Source organism: Somniosus microcephalus, chromosome 18 (genome assembly GCF_052327205.1).
Source record: "Somniosus microcephalus isolate GS21.2 chromosome 18, FLI_Smic_1.0, whole genome shotgun sequence".
Taxonomy (NCBI): Eukaryota; Metazoa; Chordata; class Chondrichthyes; order Squaliformes; family Somniosidae; genus Somniosus; species Somniosus microcephalus.
The window spans coordinates 72318125-72341193 of record NC_141004.1 but is presented as its reverse complement, the minus strand read 5'-3'; the positions used below and the strand labels follow the sequence as shown (position 1 = coordinate 72341193).

Below are 23069 nucleotides of genomic sequence, written 5' to 3'. Positions count from 1 at the left end.
GATCACTGTGTCAATCATCACTATCATCAGTGTCAATGATCACTATTAATGAACACTATTAATGATCACTGTGTCAATCATCACTATTAATGAACACTAGTAATGATCACTGTATCAATTATTACTATTAATGATCACTGTCAATCATCACTATTAATGGTCATTGTGTTAATGATCGCCATGTCAATGATCACTAGTAATTACTATTAATGATTACTGTGTCAAGGATCTCTGTATAAATGATCATTATTAATGATCACTTTCTCAATGATCACTATTAATGATCACTATTAATGATCACTGTGTCAATCATCACTATTAATGGTCACTATTAATGATCAGTTTGTCAATGATCAGTATTAATGAACACTGTCAATGATCACTATTAATGATCACTATTAATCAACACTGCCAATTATCACTATTAATGATCACTGTGTCAATGATCACTGTCAATGCTTACTATTGGTGATCACTGTGTTAATGTTTACTGTGTCAATGATAACTATTAATGATCACTGTGTCAATCATCATTATTAATGATCACTTTGTCAATGATCACTATTAATGATCACTGTGTCAATCATCACTATTAATGATCACTATTAATGATCACTTTGTCAATGCTCACTGTCGGTGATCACTGTGTTAACGTTTACTGTGTCTCTCTCTCGCTCTCTCTTTGGACTTTGTTTCCGGCTCCGGTTTCCGGCGCGGGTTGCCATGGAGCTGGCGGTGGGAGCTGGGCTGGCGGCCCTCAGTCACCCGGTGGTGCTCGTCAAACTGCTGGTTCAGGTAGGCCGGGGACCCTGGCCCCGCACCCCGCGAGACCCCGGCCCGACACCCCCGAGACTCCAAACCCCGCCCCCCCCACACCCCCGCACCCACCGAGACCCCGGCCCGACACCCCGCGCCCCCCCCGCGGAACCCGCACCCCCAAACCCTCCCAGAACCCCAAATCACCTGAGACCCCACACACGGAACACTGAACCCCCAAACCCATTCCACACCCACTTGGGACATGAACCCCAAACCCGCCCTGGGACCCAGACACTACACCCCCATCCCCAGACACGTACTCTCCGTGCGAGTGAGAATCAAGACCTCACACCCTGTGGATCAAAATAACGCTCCCCTCACCCAGCTGTGGATCAGAGTAATGCCCCGTCCCCCAGCTGTGGATCAGAGTAATCTCCCCATCACCCAGCTGTGGATCAGAGTAACGCCCCGTCCCCCAGCTGTGGATCAGAGTAATCTCCCCATCACCCAGCTGTGGATCAGAGTAACGCCCCGTCACCCAGCTGTGGATCAGAGTAACGCCCCGTCACCCAGCTGTGGATCAGAGTAACGCCCCGTCACCCAGCTGTGGATCAGAGTAACGCCCCGTCACCCAGCTGTGGATCAGAGTAACGCCCCGTCACCCAGCTGTGGATCAGAGTAATCTCCCCGTCACCCAGCTGTGGATCAGAGTAACGCCCCGTCACCCAGCTGTGGATCAGAGTAATCTCCCCATCACCCAGCTGTGGATAAGAGTAATCTCCCCGTCACCCAGCTGTGGATCAGAGTAATCGCCCCGTCACCCAGCTGTGGATCAGAGTAACGCCCCGTCACCCAGCTGTGGATCAGAGTAACGCCCCGTCACCCAGCTGTGGATCAGAGTAACGCCCCGTCACCCAGCTGTGGATCAGAGTAACGCCCCGTCACCCAGCTGTGGATCAGAGTAACGCCCCGTCACCCGGCTGTGGATGATGTCGATGTTCGCTGTGACAGTGGGTCGGGTGGTTGCGGCTGTGGTACTGGGGCAGAGGGTGAGTCACTGGGCATGTTTGATTTTACAGGTCGGCCATGAGCCACTGGCTCCAACCCTGGGCACAAACCTCTTCGGACGGAAAGTACTTTACCTGCCGGGATTTTTCACCTATGGTAAGTGGATCAGCCTCGCGCCCCTCGGCAATGCAATCCAGATCAAAATAATTTGCTTTGTGAAAAAATTCGTCTCATCGCCCCTCTGGTTCCTTTGACAGTTACCTTCAATCTGTGTCCTCCTGCCAGTGAAAACAAATTTTACTCTCTCGAGACCTCTCGTAGATTTCCCACGAGCCCCAGTGATGGTCTGGATGAAGCTGGTGTCGATCTGTCGATGTTCAGTGTCCTATTGCAGCAAGTCAGTCCGCGTTCCCGAAATTCTCTTCTTGTCAGTGTATTCACTGTCGGGGTTCGGTCCCGTTGTCAGTGTATTCACTGTCGGGGTTCGGTCCTGTTGTCAGTGTATTCACTGTCGGGGTTCGGTCCCGTTGTCAGTGTATTCACCGTCGGGGTTCGGTCCTGTTGTCAGTGTATTCACTGTCGGGGTTCGGTCCCGTTGTCAGTGTATTCACTGTCAGGGTTCAGTGTTGTCAGTGTATTCACTGTCGGGGTTCGGTCCCGTTGTCAGTGTATTCACCGTCGGGGTTCGGTCCTGTTGTCAGTGTATTCACTGTCGGGGTTCGGTCCTGTTGTCAGTGTATTCACTGTCGGGGTTCAGTGTTGTCAGTGTATTCACTGTCGGGGTTCGGTCCTGTTGTCAGTGTATTCACTGTCGGGGTTCGGTCCCGTTGTCAGTGTATTCACTGTCGGGGTTCGGTCCCGTTGTCAGTGTATTCACTGTCGGGGTTCGGTCCTGTTGTCAGTGTATTCACTGTCGGGGTTCGGTCCCGTTGTCAGTGTATTCACTGTCGGGGTTCGGTCCCGTTGTCAGTGTATTCACTGTCGGGGTTCGGTCCCGTTGTCAGTGTATTCACTGTCGGGGTTCGGTCCCGTTGTCAGTGTATTCACTGTCGGGGTTCGGTCCCGTTGTCAGTGTATTCACTGTCGGGGTTCGGTCCCGTTGTCAGTGTATTCACTGTCGGGGTTCGGTCCTGTTGTCAGTGTATTCACTGTCGGGGTTCGGTCCTGTTGTCAGTGTATTCACTGTCGGGGTTCGGTCCTGTTGTCAGTGTATTCACTGTCGGGGTTCGGTCCTGTTGTCAGTGTATTCACTGTCGGGGTTCGGTCCTGTTGTCAGTGTATTCACTGTCGGGGTTCAGTGTTGTCAGTGTATTCACTGTCGGGGTTCGGTCCTGTTGTCAGTGTATTCACTGTCGGGGTTCGGTCCCGTTGTCAGTGTATTCACTGTCGGGGTTCGGTCCTGTTGTCAGTGTATTCACTGTCGGGGTTCGGTGTTGTCAGTGTATTCACTGTCGGGGTTCGGTCCTGTTGTCAGTGTATTCACTGTCGGGGTTCGGTCCTGTTGTCAGTGTATTCACTGTCGGGGTTCGGTCCCGTTGTCAGTGTATTCACTGTCGGGGTTCGGTGTTGTCAGTGTATTCACTGTCGGGGTTCGGTGTTGTCAGTGTATTCACTGTCGGGGTTCGGTGTTGTCAGTGTATTCACTGTCGGGGTTCGGTCTTGTTGTCAGTGTATTCACTGTCGGGGTTCGGTCCTGTTGTCAGTGTATTCACTGTCGGGGTTCGGTCCTGTTGTCAGTGTATTCACTGTCTGGGTTCGGTCCTGTTGTCAGTGTATTCACTGTCGGGGGTTCGGTGTTGTCAGTGTATTCACTGTCGGGGTTCGGTCCTGTTGTCAGTGTATTCACTGTCGGGGTTCGGTCCCGTTGTCAGTGTATTCACTGTCGGGGTTCGGTCCTGTTGTCAGTGTATTCACTGTCGGGGTTCGGTCCTGTTGTCAGTGTATTCACTGTCGGGGTTCGGTCCCGTTGTCAGTGTATTCACTGTCGGGGTTCGGTCCCGTTGTCAGTGTATTCACTGTCGGGGTTCGGTCCTGTTGTCAGTGTATTCACTGTCGGGGTTCAGTGTTGTCAGTGTATTCACTGTCGGGGTTCAGTGTTGTCAGTGTATTCACTGTCGGGGTTCGGTCTTGTTGTCAGTGTATTCACTGTCGGGGTTCAGTGTTGTCAGTGTATTCACTGTCGGGGTTCGGTCTTGTTGTCAGTGTATTCACTGTCGGGGTTCAGTGTTGTCAGTGTATTCACTGTCGGGGTTCGGTCCTGTTGTCAGTGTATTCACTGTCGGGGTTCAGTGTTGTCAGTGTATTCACTGTCGGGGTTCGGTCCTGTTGTCAGTGTATTCACTGTCGGGGTTCGGTCCCGTTGTCAGTGTATTCACTGTCGGGGTTCGGTGTTGTCAGTGTATTCACTGTCGGGGTTCGGTCCTGTTGTCAGTGTATTCACTGTCGGGGTTCGGTCCCGTTGTCAGTGTATTCACTGTCGGGGTTCGGTGTTGTCAGTGTATTCACTGTCGGGGTTCGGTCCTGTTGTCAGTGTATTCACTGTCGGGGTTCGGTCCCGTTGTCAGTGTATTCACTGTCGGGGTTCAGTGTTGTCAGTGTATTCACTGTCGGGGTTCAGTGTTGTCAGTGTATTCAGTGTCGGGGTTCGGTTCTGTTGTCAGTGTATTCACTGTCGGGGTTCGGTCCCGTTGTCAGTGTATTCACTGTCGGGGTTCAGTGTTGTCAGTGTATTCACTGTCGGGGTTCGGTCCTGTTGTCAGTGTATTCACTGTCGGGGTTCGGTCCTGTTGTCAGTGTATTCACTGTCGGGGTTCGGTGTTGTCAGTGTATTCACTGTCGGGGTTCAGTGTTGTCAGTGTATTCACTGTCGGGGTTCGGTCCTGTTGTCAGTGTATTCACTGTCGGGGTTCGGTCCTGTTGTCAGTGTATTCACTGTCGGGGTTCAGTGTTGTCAGTGTATTCACTGTCGGGGTTCGGTCCTGTTGTCAGTGTATTCACTGTCGGGGTTCAGTGTTGTCAGTGTATTCACTGTCGGGGTTCGGTCCTGTTGTCAGTGTATTCACTGTCGGGGTTCGGTCCTGTTGTCAGTGTATTCACTGTCGGGGTTCAGTGTTGTCAGTGTATTCACTGTCGGGGTTCAGTGTTGTCAGTGTATTCACTGTCGGGGTTCGGTCCCGTTGTCAGTGTATTCACTGTCGGGGTTCGGTCCTGTTGTCAGTGTATTCACTGTCGGGGTTCGGTCCCGTTGTCAGTGTATTCACTGTCGGGGTTCGGTCCTGTTGTCAGTGTATTCACTGTCGGGGTTCGGTCCCGTTGTCAGTGTATTCACTGTCGGGGTTCGGTCCTGTTGTCAGTGTATTCACTGTCGGGGTTCGGTCCTGTTGTCAGTGTATTCACTGTCGGGGTTCAGTGTTGTCAGTGTATTCACTGTCGGGGTTCGGTCCTGTTGTCAGTGTATTCACTGTCGGGGTTCAGTGTTGTCAGTGTATTCACTGTCGGGGTTCAGTGTTGTCAGTGTATTCAGTGTCGGGGTTCGGTGTTGTCAGTGTATTCACTGTCGGGGTTCGGTCCTGTTGTCAGTGTATTCACTGTCGGGGTTCGGTCCTGTTGTCAGTGTATTCACTGTCGGGGTTCGGTCCTGTTGTCAGTGTATTCACTGTCGGGGTTCGGTCCCGTTGTCAGTGTATTCACTGTCGGGGTTCGGTGTTGTCAGTGTATTCACTGTCGGGGTTCGGTCCCGTTGTCAGTGTATTCACTGTCGGGGTTCGGTCCTGTTGTCAGTGTATTCACTGTCGGGGTTCGGTCCTGTTGTCAGTGTATTCACTGTCGGGGTTCAGTGTTGTCAGTGTATTCACTGTCGGGGTTCGGTCCTGTTGTCAGTGTATTCACTGTCGGGGTTCGGTGTTGTCAGTGTATTCACTGTCGGGGTTCGGTGTTGTCAGTGTATTCACTGTCGGGGTTCGGTCCTGTTGTCAGTGTATTCACTGTCAGGGTTCAGTGTTGTCAGTGTATTCACTGTCGGGGTTCGGTCTTGTTGTCAGTGTATTCACTGTCGGGGTTCGGTCCTGTTGTCAGTGTATTCACTGTCGGGGTTCAGTGTTGTCAGTGTATTCACTGTCGGGGTTCAGTGTTGTCAGTGTATTCACTGTCGGGGTTCGGTGTTGTCAGTGTATTCACTGTCGGGGTTCGGTGTTGTCAGTGTATTCACTGTCGGGGTTCGGTCCTGTTGTCAGTGTATTCACTGTCGGGGTTCAGTGTTGTCAGTGTATTCACTGTCGGGGTTCGGTCCTGTTGTCAGTGTATTCACTGTCGGGGTTCGGTCCTGTTGTCAGTGTATTCACTGTCGGGGTTCAGTGTTGTCAGTGTATTCACTGTCGGGGTTCGGTGTTGTCAGTGTATTCACTGTCGGGGTTCGGTCCCGTTGTCAGTGTATTCACTGTCGGGGTTCGGTCCCGTTGTCAGTGTATTCACTGTCGCGGTTCGGTCCTGTTGTCAGTGTATTCACTGTCGGGGTTCAGTGTTGTCAGTGTATTCACTGTCGGGGTTCGGTCCTGTTGTCAGTGTATTCACTGTCAGGGTTCAGTGTTGTCAGTGTATTCACTGTCGGGGTTCGGTCTTGTTGTCAGTGTATTCACTGTCGGGGTTCGGTGTTGTCAGTGTATTCACTGTCGGGGTTCGGTCCTGTTGTCAGTGTATTCACTGTCGGGGTTCGGTCCCGTTGTCAGTGTATTCACTGTCGGGGTTCAGTGTTGTCAGTGTATTCACTGTCGGGGTTCAGTGTTGTCAGTGTATTCAGTGTCGGGGTTCGGTTCTGTTGTCAGTGTATTCACTGTCGGGGTTCGGTCCCGTTGTCAGTGTATTCACTGTCGGGGTTCAGTGTTGTCAGTGTATTCACTGTCGGGGTTCGGTCCTGTTGTCAGTGTATTCACTGTCGGGGTTCAGTGTTGTCAGTGTATTCAGTGTCGGGGTTCGGTTCTGTTGTCAGTGTATTCAGTGTCGGGGTTCGGTCCTGTTGTCAGTGTATTCACTGTCGGGGTTCGGTCCTGTTGTCAGTGTATTCACTGTCGGGGTTCGGTGTTGTCAGTGTATTCACTGTCGGGGTTCAGTGTTGTCAGTGTATTCACTGTCGGGGTTCGGTCCTGTTGTCAGTGTATTCACTGTCGGGGTTCGGTCCTGTTGTCAGTGTATTCACTGTCGGGGTTCAGTGTTGTCAGTGTATTCACTGTCGGGGTTCAGTGTTGTCAGTGTATTCACTGTCGGGGTTCGGTCCCGTTGTCAGTGTATTCACTGTCGGGGTTCGGTCCTGTTGTCAGTGTATTCACTGTCGGGGTTCGGTCCCGTTGTCAGTGTATTCACTGTCGGGGTTCGGTCCTGTTGTCAGTGTATTCACTGTCGGGGTTCGGTCCTGTTGTCAGTGTATTCACTGTCGGGGTTCGGTGTTGTCAGTGTATTCACTGTCGGGGTTCGGTCCTGTTGTCAGTGTATTCACTGTCGGGGTTCGGTCCCGTTGTCAGTGTATTCACTGTCGGGGTTCGGTCCTGTTGTCAGTGTATTTACTGTCGGGGTTCGGTCCTGTTGTCAGTGTATTCACTGTCGGGGTTCGGTCCTGTTGTCAGTGTATTCACTGTCGGGGTTCGGTCCCGTTGTCAGTGTATTCACTGTCGGGGTTCAGTGTTGTCAGTGTATTCACTGTCGGGGTTCGGTCCTGTTGTCAGTGTATTCACTGTCGGGGTTCAGTGTTGTCAGTGTATTCACTGTCGGGGTTCAGTATTGTCAGTGTATTCAGTGTCGGGGTTCGGTGTTGTCAGTGTATTCACTGTCGGGGTTCGGTCCTGTTGTCAGTGTATTCACTGTCGGGGTTCGGTCCCGTTGTCAGTGTATTCACTGTCGGGGTTCGGTCCTGTTGTCAGTGTATTCACTGTCGGGGTTCGGTCCTGTTGTCAGTGTATTCACTGTCGGGGTTCGGTCCCGTTGTCAGTGTATTCACTGTCGGGGTTCGGTCCCGTTGTCAGTGTATTCACTGTCGGGGTTCGGTGTTGTCAGTGTATTCACTGTCGGGGTTCGGTCCCGTTGTCAGTGTATTCACTGTCGGGGTTCGGTCCCGTTGTCAGTGTATTCACTGTCGGGGTTCAGTGTTGTCAGTGTATTCACTGTCGGGGTTCGGTCCTGTTGTCAGTGTATTCACTGTCGGGGTTCAGTGTTGTCAGTGTATTCACTGTCGGGGTTCGGTCCTGTTGTCAGTGTATTCACTGTCGGGGTTCGGTGTTGTCAGTGTATTCACTGTCGGGGTTCGGTGTTGTCAGTGTATTCACTGTCGGGGTTCGGTCCTGTTGTCAGTGTATTCACTGTCGGGGTTCGGTCCTGTTGTCAGTGTATTCACTGTCGGGGTTCGGTCCTGTTGTCAGTGTATTCACTGTCGGGGTTCAGTGTTGTCAGTGTATTCACTGTCGGGGTTCGGTGTTGTCAGTGTATTCACTGTCGGGGTTCGGTCCTGTTGTCAGTGTATTCACTGTCGGGGTTCGGTCCCGTTGTCAGTGTATTCACTGTCGGGGTTCGGTCCCGTTGTCAGTGTATTCACTGTCGGGGTTCAGTGTTGTCAGTGTATTCACTGTCGGGGTTCGGTCCTGTTGTCAGTGTATTCACTGTCGGGGTTCGGTGTTGTCAGTGTATTCACTGTCGCGGTTCGGTCCTGTTGTCAGTGTATTCACTGTCGGGGTTCAGTGTTGTCAGTGTATTCACTGTCGGGGTTCGGTCTTGTTGTCAGTGTATTCACTGTCGGGGTTCGGTCCTGTTGTCAGTGTATTCACTGTCGGGGTTCGGTCCTGTTGTCAGTGTATTCACTGTCAGGGTTCAGTGTTGTCAGTGTATTCACTGTCGGGGTTCGGTCCTGTTGTCAGTGTATTCACTGTCGGGGTTCAGTGTTGTCAGTGTATTCACTGTCGGGGTTCGGTCCTGTTGTCAGTGTATTCACTGTCGGGGTTCGGTCCTGTTGTCAGTGTATTCACTGTCGGGGTTCGGTGTTGTCAGTGTATTCACTGTCGGGGTTCGGTCTTGTTGTCAGTGTATTCACTGTCGGGGTTCGGTCCTGTTGTCAGTGTATTCACTGTCGGGGTTCGGTCTTGTTGTCAGTGTATTCACTGTCGGGGTTCGGTCTTGTTGTCAGTGTATTCACTGTCGGGGTTCGGTCTTGTTGTCAGTGTATTCACTGTCGGGGTTCGGTCCTGTTGTCAGTGTATTCACTGTCGGGGTTCGGTCTTGTTGTCAGTGTATTCACTGTCGGGGTTCGGTCCTGTTGTCAGTGTATTCACTGTCGGGGTTCGGTCCCGTTGTCAGTGTATTCACTGTCGGGGTTCGGTCCCGTTGTCAGTGTATTCACTGTCGGGGTTCGGTCCTGTTGTCAGTGTATTCACTGTCGGGGTTCGGTCCTGTTGTCAGTGTATTCACTGTCGGGGTTCAGTGTTGTCAGTGTATTCACTGTCGGGGTTCGGTCCCGTTGTCAGTGTATTCACTGTCGGGGTTCGGTCCTGTTGTCAGTGTATTCACTGTCGGGGTTCGGTCCTGTTGTCAGTGTATTCACTGTCGGGGTTCGGTCCTGTTGTCAGTGTATTCACTGTCGGGGTTCGGTCCTGTTGTCAGTGTATTCACTGTCGGGGTTCGGTCCTGTTGTCAGTGTATTCACTGTCGGGGTTCGGTCCCGTTGTCAGTGTATTCACTGTCGGGGTTCGGTCCCGTTGTCAGTGTATTCACTGTCGGGGTTCGGTCCCGTTGTCAGTGTATTCACTGTCGGGGTTCGGTGTTGTCAGTGTATTCACTGTCGGGGTTCGGTCCCGTTGTCAGTGTATTCACTGTCGGGGTTCGGTCCTGTTGTCAGTGTATTCACTGTCGGGGTTCGGTCCTGTTGTCAGTGTATTCACTGTCGGGGTTCGGTCCTGTTGTCAGTGTATTCACTGTCGGGGTTCGGTCCTGTTGTCAGTGTATTCACTGTCGGGGTTCGGTCCCGTTGTCAGTGTATTCACTGTCGGGGTTCGGTGTTGTCAGTGTATTCACTGTCGGGGTTCGGTCCTGTTGTCAGTGTATTCACTGTCGGGGTTCGGTCCCGTTGTCAGTGTATTCACTGTCGGGGTTCAGTGTTGTCAGTGTATTCACTGTCGGGGTTCGGTCCTGTTGTCAGTGTATTCACTGTCGGGGTTCGGTCCCGTTGTCAGTGTATTCACTGTCGGGGTTCGGTCCCGTTGTCAGTGTATTCACTGTCGGGGTTCGGTCCCGTTGTCAGTGTATTCACTGTCGGGGTTCGGTCCCGTTGTCAGTGTATTCACTGTCGGGGTTCGGTCCTGTTGTCAGTGTATTCACTGTCGGGGTTCGGTCCTGTTGTCAGTGTATTCACTGTCGGGGTTCGGTCCTGTTGTCAGTGTATTCACTGTCGGGGTTCGGTGTTGTCAGTGTATTCACTGTCGGGGTTCGGTCCTGTTGTCAGTGTATTCACTGTCGGGGTTCGGTGTTGTCAGTGTATTCACTGTCGGGGTTCGGTGTTGTCAGTGTATTCACTGTCGGGGTTCGGTCCCGTTGTCAGTGTATTCACTGTCGGGGTTCGGTCCCGTTGTCAGTGTATTCACTGTCGGGGTTCGGTCCCGTTGTCAGTGTATTCACTGTCGGGGTTCGGTCCTGTTGTCAGTGTATTCACTGTCGGGGTTCGGTCCTGTTGTCAGTGTATTCACTGTCGGGGTTCGGTCCTGTTGTCAGTGTATTCACTGTCGGGGTTCGGTGTTGTCAGTGTATTCACTGTCGGGGTTCGGTCCCGTTGTCAGTGTATTCACTGTCGGGGTTCAGTCCCGTTGTCAGTGTATTCACTGTCGGGGTTCGGTCCCGTTGTCAGTGTATTCACTGTCGGGGTTCGGTCCCGTTGTCAGTGTATTCACTGTCGGGGTTCGGTCCCGTTGTCAGTGTATTCACTGTCGGGGTTCGGTCCTGTTGTCAGTGTATTCACTGTCGGGGTTCAGTGTTGTCAGTGTATTCACTGTCGGGGTTCGGTGTTGTCAGTGTATTCACTGTCGGGGTTCGGTCCCGTTGTCAGTGTATTCACTGTCGGGGTTCGGTCCCGTTGTCAGTGTATTCACTGTCGGGGTTCGGTCCTGTTGTCAGTGTATTCACTGTCGGGGTTCGGTCCTGTTGTCAGTGTATTCACTGTCGGGGTTCGGTCCCGTTGTCAGTGTATTCACTGTCGGGGTTCGGTCCTGTTGTCAGTGTATTCACTGTCGGGGTTCGGTCCTGTTGTCAGTGTATTCACTGTCGGGGTTCGGTCCTGTTGTCAGTGTATTCACTGTCGGGGTTCGGTCCTGTTGTCAGTGTATTCACTGTCGGGGTTCGGTCCCGTTGTCAGTGTATTCACTGTCGGGGTTCGGTCCCGTTGTCAGTGTATTCACTGTCGGGGTTCGGTCTTGTCAGTGTATTCACTGTCGGGGTTCGGTCCTGTTGTCAGTGTATTCACTGTCGGGGTTCGGTCCTGTTGTCAGTGTATTCACTGTCGGGGTTCGGTCCCGTTGTCAGTGTATTCACTGTCGGGGTTCGGTCCCGTTGTCAGTGTATTCACTGTCGGGGTTCGGTCTTGTCAGTGTATTCACTGTCGGGGTTCGGTCCCGTTGTCAGTGTATTCACTGTCGGGGTTCGGTCCCGTTGTCAGTGTATTCACTGTCGGGGTTCGGTCCTGTTGTCAGTGTATTCACTGTCGGGGTTCGGTCCTGTTGTCAGTGTATTCACTGTCGGGGTTCAGTGTATTCACTGTCGGGGTTCGGTCCTGTTGTCAGTGTATTCACTGTCGGGGTTCGGTCCTGTTGTCAGTGTATTCACTGTCGGGGTTCGGTCCTGTTGTCAGTGTATTCACTGTCGGGGTTCGGTCCTGTTGTCAGTGTATTCACTGTCGGGGTTCGGTCCCGTTGTCAGTGTATTCACTGTCGGGGTTCGGTCCCGTTGTCAGTGTATTCACTGTCGGGGTTCAGTCCCGTTGTCAGTGTATTCACTGTCGGGGTTCGGTCCCGTTGTCAGTGTATTCACTGTCGGGGTTCGGTCCCGTTGTCAGTGTATTCACTGTCGGGGTTCCATCCCGTTGTCAGTGTATTCACTGTCGGGGTTCAGTCCTGTTGTCAGTGTATTCACTGTCGGGGTTCGGTCCCGTTGTCAGTGTATTCACTGTCGGGGTTCCATCCCGTTGTCAGTGTATTCACTGTCGGGGTTCGGTCCCGTTGTCAGTGTATTCACTGTCGGGGTTCAGTGTTGTCAGTGTATTCACTGTCGGGGGTTCGGTCCTGTTGTCAGTGTATTCACTGTCGGGGTTCGGTCCCGTTGTCAGTGTCTTCACTGTCGGGGTTCCATCCCGTTGTCAGTGTATTCACTGTCGGGGTTCGGTCCCGTTGTCAGTGTATTCACTGTCGGGGTTCAGTGTTGTCAGTGTATTCACTGTCGGGGGTTCGGTCCCGTTGTCAGTGTATTCACTGTCGGGGTTCGGTCCTGTTGTCAGTGTATTCACTGTCGGGGTTCGGTCCCGTTGTCAGTGTATTCACTGTCGGGGTTCGGTCCCGTTGTCAGTGTATTCACTGTCGGGGTTCGGTCCCGTTGTCAGTGTATTCACTGTCGGGGTTCAGTGTTGTCAGTGTATTCACTGTCGGGGTTCAGTGTTGTCAGTGTATTCACTGTCGGGGTTCAGTGTTGTCAGTGTATTCACTGTCGGGGTTCGGTCCCGTTGTCAGTGTATTCAGTGTCGGGGTTCGGTTCTGTTGTCAGTGTATTCACTGTCGGGGTTCGGTCCCGTTGTCAGTGTATTCACTGTCGGGGTTCAGTGTTGTCAGTGTATTCACTGTCGGGGGTTCGGTCCTGTTGTCAGTGTATTCACTGTCGGGGTTCGGTGTTGTCAGTGTATTCACTGTCGGGGTTCAGTGTTGTCAGTGTATTCACTGTCGGGGTTCGGTCCCGTTGTCAGTGTATTCAGTGTCGGGGTTCGGTTCTGTTGTCAGTGTATTCACTGTCGGGGTTCGGTCCTGTTGTCAGTGTATTCACTGTTGGGGTTCGGTTCTGTTGTCAGTGTATTCACTGTTTGGGCTCGGTCCCTCAGATGCTTGGCTGCAGTTTTCTGGTCATGTGTGTGGGTGGTGTTGAGACTAGCCAAGATCTGCTTGTTTTTAGAGAAGAGGCAACCTCGGCACAGGGACAGCAAAAGAAGCTGAGGGGCGGACACAGGGAAAACGAGACAGCAATAAAGTCAGAGACCAAAGTACAGTCTGGAAAGCTCAGTAAGATGTTGGTAGAAGAGAAGCGGAGTTCTGCTTGTGTCCTGGCCAGCACAGACAACCTGGTTGTTTATCTCAGTGCTGTTTGTGGGACCTTGCGCTAATTGATGCAGCATTTCCCTACATAATAACAGTGACGACACTTCAAAATGCTTTGTTGATCATGATCTGAGAGAAGTTTTTCCTTTCTCTGATTCAGTGCTCAGGAACTAACCCTGGAGGAGAGAACGTCAGCCTGTGATCCATCTCAGCCGCTGATGTCTGGCTGTGTTTCTGCGAGACCGTGTGCCCTACACTGCCCACCGTACAACAACGGTTATCTCCCAGCGCCAATCAGACCCCTGGGTGACAGGTCAGGCTGAGGAGGCTCAGTGGGAAAACAGTGAGAAAGTGATTTGTGTCGTTGGGTGGGGAGTAGAGGTGAGCAGTAGAAGCTGGACCCTCTAGTGTCCAGTACACACACTCGTTGCTCACCATCCTGCTGTCTCTCTCTTCACAGCCCGTCATATTGTCCACATGGATGGGAAGAGTGGACTCTTTAGGGGGCTCACCCCACGAATCCTCTCAAATGGTGTCACAACAGTCCTTCACAGCAAAGTGAAACAGGTAAATATAAACTCCGGGCCCGGGATATCGACACGGGGGAGGCGGGGTTTTTTCCTCCAATGGGGCAGTGTGTACTGGGGGGGGGGGGTGTTCCGATGGGACAGTGTGTCCTTGGGGGGGGGGGGCGGTGCGGGGGGGCGGTGTTCTGATGGGACAGTGTGGACTTTCTGATGGGACAGTGTCAAATTGTTGATGGACAAGAGCAGGCCTATAGTTGTCGCTTCTCTTTGACTGGTGCGCAAAGTTCGCTCTGCCTGAGCAGATACTGTAAGCGGTTGGTGTACCTGTTGGTGCAGGATTGATTTACAATAGTGTTTCTGAGACCTTGATGACTTTCTGTCGTGTCCCGCAGAGCTGGCCCATGCAGGATATGGAGCACGTGTCCAATAAGGATGAGCTGATGACCTCGCTGAAGAAAGTTGTGCTGGAGGTGAGTAGAGTTTCAGTCACTCCGATGTCAGAAGTAGTGTATGGAGACAATGATAGGGCAGAATGTACTTAGGCTGTGGAAGGAGATTAAATGGTTGGGTAGAGTGTACATGAGCTGTGCACCCTCTCTAATGCCTTTACATCGTTCCTGAAATGTGGTGCCCAGAATTGTCCACACTATTCCAGCTGAGGCCTAACCAGTGATTTATAAGGTTCGAGCGTGATCTCTTTGCTTTTCTATTCTATTCCTCTATTTATAAACACAAGTAATCCATGTGCTTTTTTAACCACCTTATCAACTTGCCCTGCCACCTTTAAGGATTTGTGTATATGGACACCAAGGTGTCTCTGCTCATCTACACGTTTCAAAATCGTACCTTTTATAGTATACTGTCTTTCCATATTAGTCCTCCCAAAGTGCATCACTACAGACTTTTCCACATTGAACACCATTTGCCATGCTTCTGCCCATTTCACCATCCTGTCTGTCAGCCTGAAGCCTGTAACTATCCTCATCACTATCTACTGTACTACTTTACCAAGTTTTGTATCATCTGCAAACTTTATAATGCTGCTCCCCACACCCGAGTCTAGGTCGTTTATAAAAATTGCAAAGAGTAATGGACCCAAATCTGACCCTGTCCTCCTCCGACCTTACTTCATCTCAGCCATTCAACCTTCTATTCCTTTCTCCCACAAGCACTTGTGTAGCTTCCTTTTAAATGCATTTATGCTATTCGCTTGAAGAGTAATGTGGGCCTATTAATGACAGGCGCAGGTGATACTGTAATTGAAAATCAGGAAATGGCAGGCTTGCTAAGTACTTTGTATCAGTCTTCACAGTAGAGGATGAGGATAAAGTAAAAAAATAAATCAAGGAGAGGTGCTCAGTAGATTTAAATGAGTTTTTTAAAAATGGTAATGGAGAAAATAATGAGACTCAGGATTGACAAATCTCCAGGACCTGACGGTATCCACTTCAGAGTATTAAAAGAAGTAGGTGAGGAAATTGTAGCTGCTTTGGTCATTATCTTCCAAAACACACTCGATTCAGGAATTGTCCCCTTGGATTTGAAAATTGCCATTGTCACTCCACTATTTAAGAAGGGTAAGAGAGATAACTAGGAAATTGTAGACCTATTAGTGCAACATCTGTTACTGGAATCTATTATTAGGGACAGAATGACTGAGTATTTGGACAAATATGAGCTGATCCAAGAGAACTAGCATTGATTTGTAAAGGATAAGTTATGTCTAACGAACCTAGTTGAATTTTTTGAGGAGGTAGCTACCGTGGTAGATAAGGGAGTGTCTATGAATGTTATTTATATGGACTTCGAGAAAGCATTCGATAAGGTTCCACACAAGAGACTGCGAACAAAGATGAGAGCACATGGAATTGGAGACAACCTATTGACATGGATATGGAATTGGTTAGGAGATAGGAGACAGAGAGTAGGGGTAATGGGTACGTACTCAAATTGGCAGGACGTGACTAGTGGGATGGTACAAAAATAATTCGAAAGGCTAATGGAATGTTGGCCTTTATCTCAAGAGGGCTGGAATACAATGGGGTGGAAGTGATGTTGTCGTTATATAAAGCTCTGGTTAGACCCATTTCGAGTACAGCACTCAGTTCTGGGCACTGCGCCTCAGGAAGGATATATTGGCCTTGGAGCGGGTGCAGCGCAGATTCACCAGAATGATACCGGGGCTAAAAGGGTTAAATTATGAGGCCAGGTTGCATAGACTAGCTTATATTCCCTTGCGTATAGAAGATTAAGGGGTGATCTGTTAGCATTCAGCCTCCTTACTTCTATGGTTCACAATAACACGTTTCGAGTAAGCATGATGGTAGAGTATATGGAACAGACTTTATTGATATATAGCACAATGATTGGCCTAACTGTATACAGAGAGAGCAGCTTTTCAGTTTCTGTTTCTTTTGAGCTTTCCAAAGAACTATTGAAAACCATGCTCCTTTAAACACCATATTTGGCCTACGTCAAAGGTACATGTCATAGATAGGACTTCATGACGTATCTATTCCCAAATCCTTCGAAGACAGTCTATTCATGTAAACAGTTGTAGTTAGTTACTCCAAAGCTACTTCCCTTAAACAAGACTTCCTGACCTAACTGTCCACAATTTCTTTGAAGAACAGGCTTTATCAACCGTCATCTTTCTATACTATGGATACCTCTACCCAGTTTTATTACCCTTGCCCCTAAAGTTATACTTTAATCACTCATGGCTGATGTCATTACTGTAATGTATTTCTTTGCACAAGCACTTTACACATCAGAAGCAAGCTATGCATTGCTCTCACGATACTTCAAAGCCATCCTGTTTATCTTGTAAAGTCTATTGCTCCATGATACAAAGAAGTTTGACTGATTGGCCTAGAAATTGGGTATAGCCCCGCTTGAGGCGTTAGAACTGGTGATGCGCTAAGTTTATAGCCAGATAAGAGTTATCCGCGCCTGGCGCGATATTGGGTTGCATCGCCCCCAAAGGGGATTGAGGCGCTAAATCAGCCATTGCACGGTGCTCTTAAGGCGCAAAAGGTCAGGCGCTACTCAATTTCGACGCGGACGGGCGCAGCGCAGGTGAACTCAATTACGGCAAAGCACGAGACCTGCAGGCGCCGGCCGGCTCTTAAAGGGGTGGGTCAGTCAGACTGAGCTTCAACACCCAATGCCCTGTCGGCCTCAGATTCAGCGCTCGCCCTTGTCTGGCGGTACAAAGTTGTTCATTATGGAGAAGGTTAGGCAGAGAACAGAGCGCTTCAGCACTGAGGCTCTGGACCACTTGGTGGCTGCAGTTGAACACCGTCGAGAGGCCCTGTACCCGGATAATGGCAAGAGACCAAATCAGAAGGCTTATCGACGATCTTGGAGGGAGGTTGCTGTGAGGGTGAACTCCAGCAGCATGGCGACCAGGACCCCTGTTCAGTGCAGGAAGAAATTCAACGACCTCACACGGATCGTTAAGGTGAGTGATGGTTTACCAAACTTGTGCTTCCCTCCATCTGCAGCTGACTTCGGGCACCCTGCTGCAATGATGCGCCAATGGCCATCTGTCAGTATGCACCCATGGCCCTTTCTGGGCAGACACATGGACAGATGTCTCAAGGCCTCATGTAAGGGCTGTTGCACCATGGGGGGCATGCGATGATGTCTCAAGGCCTCATGTAAGGGCTCTTGCACAATAGGGGGCATGCGATGATGTCTCAAGGCCTCATGTAAGGGCTCTTGCACAATGGGGGGCATGCGATGATGTCTCAAGGCCTCATGTAACAGAACCTCCCCTTCTTTCCCCTGCAGTCCAAGATGGCGCAGATTAGAAAAGAACAGCGTCGAACCGGTGGCGGACCTGCACAAGTGGCCACTCTCACGGATCTGGAGGAGAGAGTGCACCAGATACTTGGAGGACGTCTGTCTGGTCCAGTGACCACTACATCTGCCGACCCCATTACCGACAGCGAGGGTAAGACTCTCACCTTTTCCACCTGTTGCCTTCCACTTGGTCCCCCCGCCAGCATGCATCCTCAGTGTGCAGCCATGTCAGAGCCTTGCCGCAATCTGGCATGCCTTTCAGCAAACTTGTCCTTTTGCTAAAGCCACTCTTCCACCTCCCACTTTCAGATGAAGCAGCACCAACTCGGGCTCAACGCGCTGAAGCTGCCAGTGCCAGTGCCATCGGAGGCGAGGACCAGGAGGAATCCGGACCAGCCGTTGCAGAATCCGGGGAGCTGAGACATCTGCAGACTGGGGATAGTAGTCCCCTGGAGGGGAGGGGGGGGTGGCTCTGAGGATGAACCAGTTGCCGGACCAAGTGGCATGGAGCAACGCAGGGGGGATAGGCAAGTTCGGCCACCGTCTCCCCGCAGGGCAAGGCAGGTCGTCATGACTGCTGCACAGAGTGCAGATGAGGTCCGTCGCCTGGCAGAGATGAGCAAACAGGCCCGGGTCAGACACACGGAGCTGATGGCTGCAGTGGAGAAGATGCCTGAGTCAATAGATTCATTGGCTAGGAGTATGTTGGACTTCGGGGCAACAATGGAGAGGACTCTGCAGGGCTTTGGCACAACAATGGAGAGGACTCTCCAGGTGTTCGGGGAAACAATGGACAGGTCTATCCAGGGCTTCGGGGCCACAATGGACAGGACTATCCAGGGCTTCGGCCCAACAATGGAGAGGACTGTCCACGGCTTTGAGTCGACAATGGAAAGGACTGTTCAGGGCTTCGGACAATCCCTGGAATGGTCTGTGCAGGGCTTGTCCGAGGCAGTGGAGCGGTCGGCTCCTGCCTTGTCCGAAGCCATGGGAAGAACTGTCCGGGCCTTCTCGGAAGCACTGACACCTGGCACACAGGTCCTCACTGTTGCCACGCATTCACTTGCTGGGCTTCTCCACAGCCAGATTGACGCAACGCGATGTCTCACTGCAGTCACCCTCTCTGCATCAGATAGGATCACCCCGGGCCCTTCCACTCCCGTACAAGGCCAGGAATCCGTGGAGCCTGCGATTGTGGCGGATGAGCCAAGCCGCTCCCCTCAGATAGCCAGTGTGTCGTCCGACCATGGTGCAGGTGTCCTCTCTCGTCAGGAGACCATTGCACATGCCAGCGCTGGGACGCCTGCATTGCAGCTGCCACCACCTGCAGCCCACACTGCTTCCAGCCATGCTCAAAGCAAGCATCCTGCGTCCGCACCCTCCAAGCCCAGAGGTCGGCCAGGCCGTACCTCAGGGGCTTGTGCGCTTCCAGACAGTCGGCAAGCGTCCCCCAGCCTTGAGCCCGCCACTGGGGTGCAATTACGTAGGAGCAGCAGGGAGGGAAGGGGCCGGGCGCGAAAGAGAAGTCGTTCTCCCTCAAGGGGCCAGTTGTAGAGGGAGGTGCTGAGACGTTTGTTTGTCCAAATTCACGGACACCCTCACCTGCTGTTATAGTTGCAGATTTTTGTGGAGTTTTGCTGCTTTGCCGAACAGGTCACATTTATTTTGGAAGTTATGGTTTCTGCTCACTTTACGTTGTTTAGCTGTAATGAAAGACTTTTGTGTCAATAAACAGAAGTTTCAATGTTGCTTGGTGCATGTGACTACTTTCAGTGATGCTGGCATTCAGAGGCCCTCAAACATCCAAAGTGCACATGAGGTAAGACTCTCATCATTCTGCCACAGGGGTGTCGAGACGAGTCCAGAGGAGCCTCTGACGTATGGACCTTCCACTTTCAGCAGCCCTTCCATCTTCCTCCTCCACCTCCTCATACTCCTCCTCCTCCGTCTGCTTGTGCAGGGTCCGAGGGAAGGTAATGAATGGACGCGTTCACCTATAAAGGGCATCTGTCACTTGCCGGATGCAACAGCGGACTGCAGCCTGAGCGACAGTTGCATTGTCCCCAATGGCTGACTGAAAGGATCCGTTGGCATAAAAATGGAGGCCTTCAGTCAGTGTAGCCATCACGGACAGAGGTTCTGCAGCGTTCACGCGGCTGCAGATCCTGACCAAGCAGGTGGCACAGATCAGTAACAATGTCCCTCCAGATTCGGAGCCTTCGCAAACACTGCTCCTCCGACATGTCAAGGCTTGTCACCTGCTGCCTAAAGACCCTCGCAGCATCCCGTCGGATTGGCCGACCTCCATTGCCCCTCCTCCTTCTGGCCAATCCCGGCCCTCTCTCCCGCTGTCTCTCTGCCCCTTCACAGTGTTGGGCGATGAGGCCGTTGCCCTCCAAACAAGCTCCCATTCTGATGCCAGTTGGTCAAAAGGCTTTTAGGTGTAGTGCTGCAAGTGCTTCGGACAAGGTTGAAGGTCCCAAGTACTGTAAAGCTCAAATCCCAGAACTCCGCTCCACATTAGCTCGCCAACTCTCTCTAGCAGCGATCGCAATGAGCAGGCCAAGTGGCTGAAGATTCTACACTAGAGCTGTCCCCTTTAAATAGCGCCGCCCTACTCCGAGAAGGGCCTGTTAGCCCTCCCTCGAACTGTCACTAATAGCGCTGGGCGCTAAGGCTCCGGGCGCCACCCAATATGCGCTCAGGCGCTCCTAAAAGGCGTTGCACACTGAAATGATGTCATGAACTGCTTGCGCTCGCGGGCGCGCGCAAACACTTAGCGCAGGCGCTAAATGTATAGTCAATTTCTGAGTCTGCGCTATCCTCATAGCGTTCGCCCCAATTCTAGGTCTCTTTAGGCGCTCAGCGCCGGCGCTACCAACCCAATTTCTAGGCCTTAATCCTTTAACTCTCCACAATGTCCAACATGATCTAATTGAGGTGATTACGATGATTAAAGTAGTTGATAGGGTAGATAGAGAGAAACTATTTCTTCTGGTAGGGGAGTCCAGAACAAGGGGCTAGGCCGATCAGGGGTGATGTCAGGAAGTACTTCTTCACACAAAAGGTAGTGAAAATCTGGAATTCATTTGCCATTTACACATCCATTCTGCAAGTTTATTAATGCCGTTTTGTATTTTGTCCCAGTCTCAGTAACAACTATATACCCCAATTTGGAGTCATCTGCAAATTTTGAGACTGTACTTCCAATTCCTGAGTCCAAATCATTTATGTAAATGGTGAAAAACTGTGGTCCTAGCACCAATCCCTGTGGAACACCGCTTCCCATCTTTTGCCAGTCTGAGTAACTACTTTTAACCCCTACTCTCTGTTTTCTGTTTTGTAGCCAGTTTTCTATCCATTCTGCTACTTGTCCCCTGACTAGACCTTAGTCATGAGTCTGCTATGCGGTACCTTATCGAAGGCCTTTTGGAAATCCAAATATATTGCATCTACTACATTACCCTTGTTTACCCTTTCTGTTACTTCTTCAAGAATTCAATAAGGTTAGTCAAGCATTTGAAATCCGTGCTGACTACTCTTTATTACACTTTCGGTTTCTAGAAATTTTTCTATTATATCTTTGAGTAAAGATTCAATTATCTTTCCTACCACCGACGTTAAGCTAACTGGTCTATAGTTCCCGGGACTTGTTTTATTTCTCCTTTTTAAATATAGGAATCACATAGCTGTCCGCCAGTCCTCTGGCACTATTCCCTTTTCTATTGAATTTTTTTATCAATATATTATATCTGCTGTCTCTTCCCTAGCTTCTTTGAGTATGGGCAGATGCAATCCATCCGGACCAGGGGTTTTATCCTCTCTAAGTTTGATTATTTTATCAATTATCTCCCCCTTTCTATCTTCAATGTCTTTATATCTTTTTTGATCTCTTCTTCCAGTGTCATGCCCACCATGTTAGCCTCCCTGGTAAATACCGAGGCAAAGTAACTGTTCAATGTTTCTGCCATTTCGCTGTCATTACCTGTGAGTTTATCTTGTGCATCCCTTAGTGGCCCTATCCCTATCATAGAATCACAGAATCATAGACATTTACAGCACAGAAGGAGGCCATTCGGCTCATCTTGTCCGTGCCGGCCGACAAAGAGCTCTCCAGCCTAATCCCACTTTCCAGCACTTGGTCCGTAGCCCTGTAGGTTACGGCATTTCAAGTGCATATCCAAGTACTTTTTAAATGTGATGAGGGTCTCTGCCTCTATCACCCTTTCAGGCAGTGAGTTCCAGACCCCCACCACCCTCTGGGTGAAAAATTCTTTCCTCAAATCCCTTCTAAACTTCCGACCAATTACTTTAAATCTATGCCCCCTGGTTATTGACCTCTCTGCTAAGGGAAATAGTTCCTTCTTATCCACTCTATCTAGGCCCCTCATAATTTTATACACCTCAATTAGGTCTCACCTCAGCCTCCTCTGTTCCAAAGAAAACAACCCCAGCCTCTCCAATCTTTCCTCATAGCTAAAATTCTCCAGTCCAGGCAACATCCTGGTAAATCTCCTCTGTACCCTCTCTAGTGCAATCACATCCTTCCTGTAATGTGGTGACCAGAACTGCACGCAGTACTCTAGCTGTGGTAAATCTCCTCTGTACCCTCTCTAGTACAATCACATCTTTCCTGTAATGTGGTGACCAGAACTGCACGCAGTACTCTAGCTGTGATAAATCTCCTCTGTACCCTCTCTAGTGCAATCACACCCTTCCTGTAATGTGGTGACCAGGACTGCACGCAGTACTCTAGCTGAGGTAAATCTCCTCTGTACCCTCTCTAGTGCAATCACACCCTTCCTGTAATGTGGTGACCAGGACTGCACGCAGTACTCTAGCTGTGGTAAATCTCCTCTGTACCCTCTCTAGTGCAATCACATCCTTCCTGTAATGTGGTGACCAGGACTGCACGCAGTACTCTAGCTGTGGTAAATCTCCTCTGTACCCTCTCTAGTGCAGTCACATCCTTCCTGTAATGTGGTGACCAGGACTGCACGCAGTACTCTAGCTGTGGTAAATCTCCTCTGTACCCTCTCTCGTGCGATCACATCCTTCCTGTAATGTGGTGACCAGGACTGCACGCAGTACTCTAGCTGTGGTAAATCTCCTCTGTACCCTCTCTAGTGCAATCACACCCTTCCTGTAATGTGGTGACCAGAACTGCACGCAGTACTCTAGCTGTGGTAAATCTCCTCTGTACCCTCTCTAGTGCGATCACATCCTTCCTGTAATGTGGTGACCAGAACTGCACGCAGTACTCTAGCTGTGGTAAATCTCCTCTGTACCTCTCTAGTGCGATCACATCCTTCCTGTAATGTGGTGACCAGGACTGCACGCAGTACTCTAGCTGTGGTAAATCTCCTCTGTACCCTCTCTAGTGCGATCACATCCTTCCTGTAATGTGGTGACCAGAACTGCACGCAGTACTCTAGCTGTAGTAAATCTCCTCTGTACCCTCTCTAGTGCAATCACATCCTTCCTGTAATGTGGTGACCAGAACTGCACGCAGTACTCTAGCTGAGGTAAATCTCCTCTGTACCTCTCTAGTGCGATCACATCCTTCCTGTAATGTGACCAGGACTGCACGCAGTACTCTAGCTGTGGTAAATCTCCTCTGTACCTCTCTAGTGCGATCACATCCTTCCTGTAA

The 23069-nt window shown here is 50.8% G+C and overlaps 2 protein-coding genes across 2 annotated transcripts; both read left to right on the top strand.

Annotated features, from left to right (window-relative positions):
• The first annotated feature begins 689 nt into the window (after positions 1-689).
• LOC147105374 (mitochondrial carrier homolog 1-like) lies at positions 690-20937 on the top strand. Its single transcript, XM_086011671.1, has 5 exons — positions 690-795; positions 1839-1923; positions 13543-13649; positions 14002-14079; positions 20763-20937. The coding sequence occupies exons 1-5, from the start codon at positions 724-726 to the stop codon at positions 20799-20801; spliced, it is 381 nt and encodes a 126-aa protein (XP_085867797.1). The 5' UTR covers positions 690-723; the 3' UTR covers positions 20802-20937.
• Positions 14091-19164, top strand: LOC147105375 (uncharacterized). Its single transcript, XM_086011670.1, has 2 exons — positions 14091-17567; positions 17726-19164. The coding sequence occupies exon 2, from the start codon at positions 17921-17923 to the stop codon at positions 18968-18970; it is 1050 nt and encodes a 349-aa protein (XP_085867796.1). The 5' UTR covers positions 14091-17567; positions 17726-17920; the 3' UTR covers positions 18971-19164.
• Positions 20938-23069: the final 2132 nt, after the last annotated feature.

Excerpts from the sequence above, each read along its gene's own strand:
- LOC147105375 (XM_086011670.1), top strand. The coding sequence starts at position 17,921 with ATGGAGCAACGCAGGGGGGATAGGCAAGTTCGGCCACCGTCTCCCCGC.
- LOC147105374 (XM_086011671.1), top strand. The coding sequence starts at position 724 with ATGGAGCTGGCGGTGGGAGCTGGGCTGGCGGCCCTCAGTCACCCGGTG. Across the intron at positions 796-1,838 it reads TCGTCAAACTGCTGGTTCAG|GTCGGCCATGAGCCACTGGC; the intron begins GTAGGCCGGGGA and ends TTGATTTTACAG. Across the intron at positions 1,924-13,542 it reads GCCGGGATTTTTCACCTATG|CCCGTCATATTGTCCACATG; the intron begins GTAAGTGGATCA and ends CTCTCTTCACAG.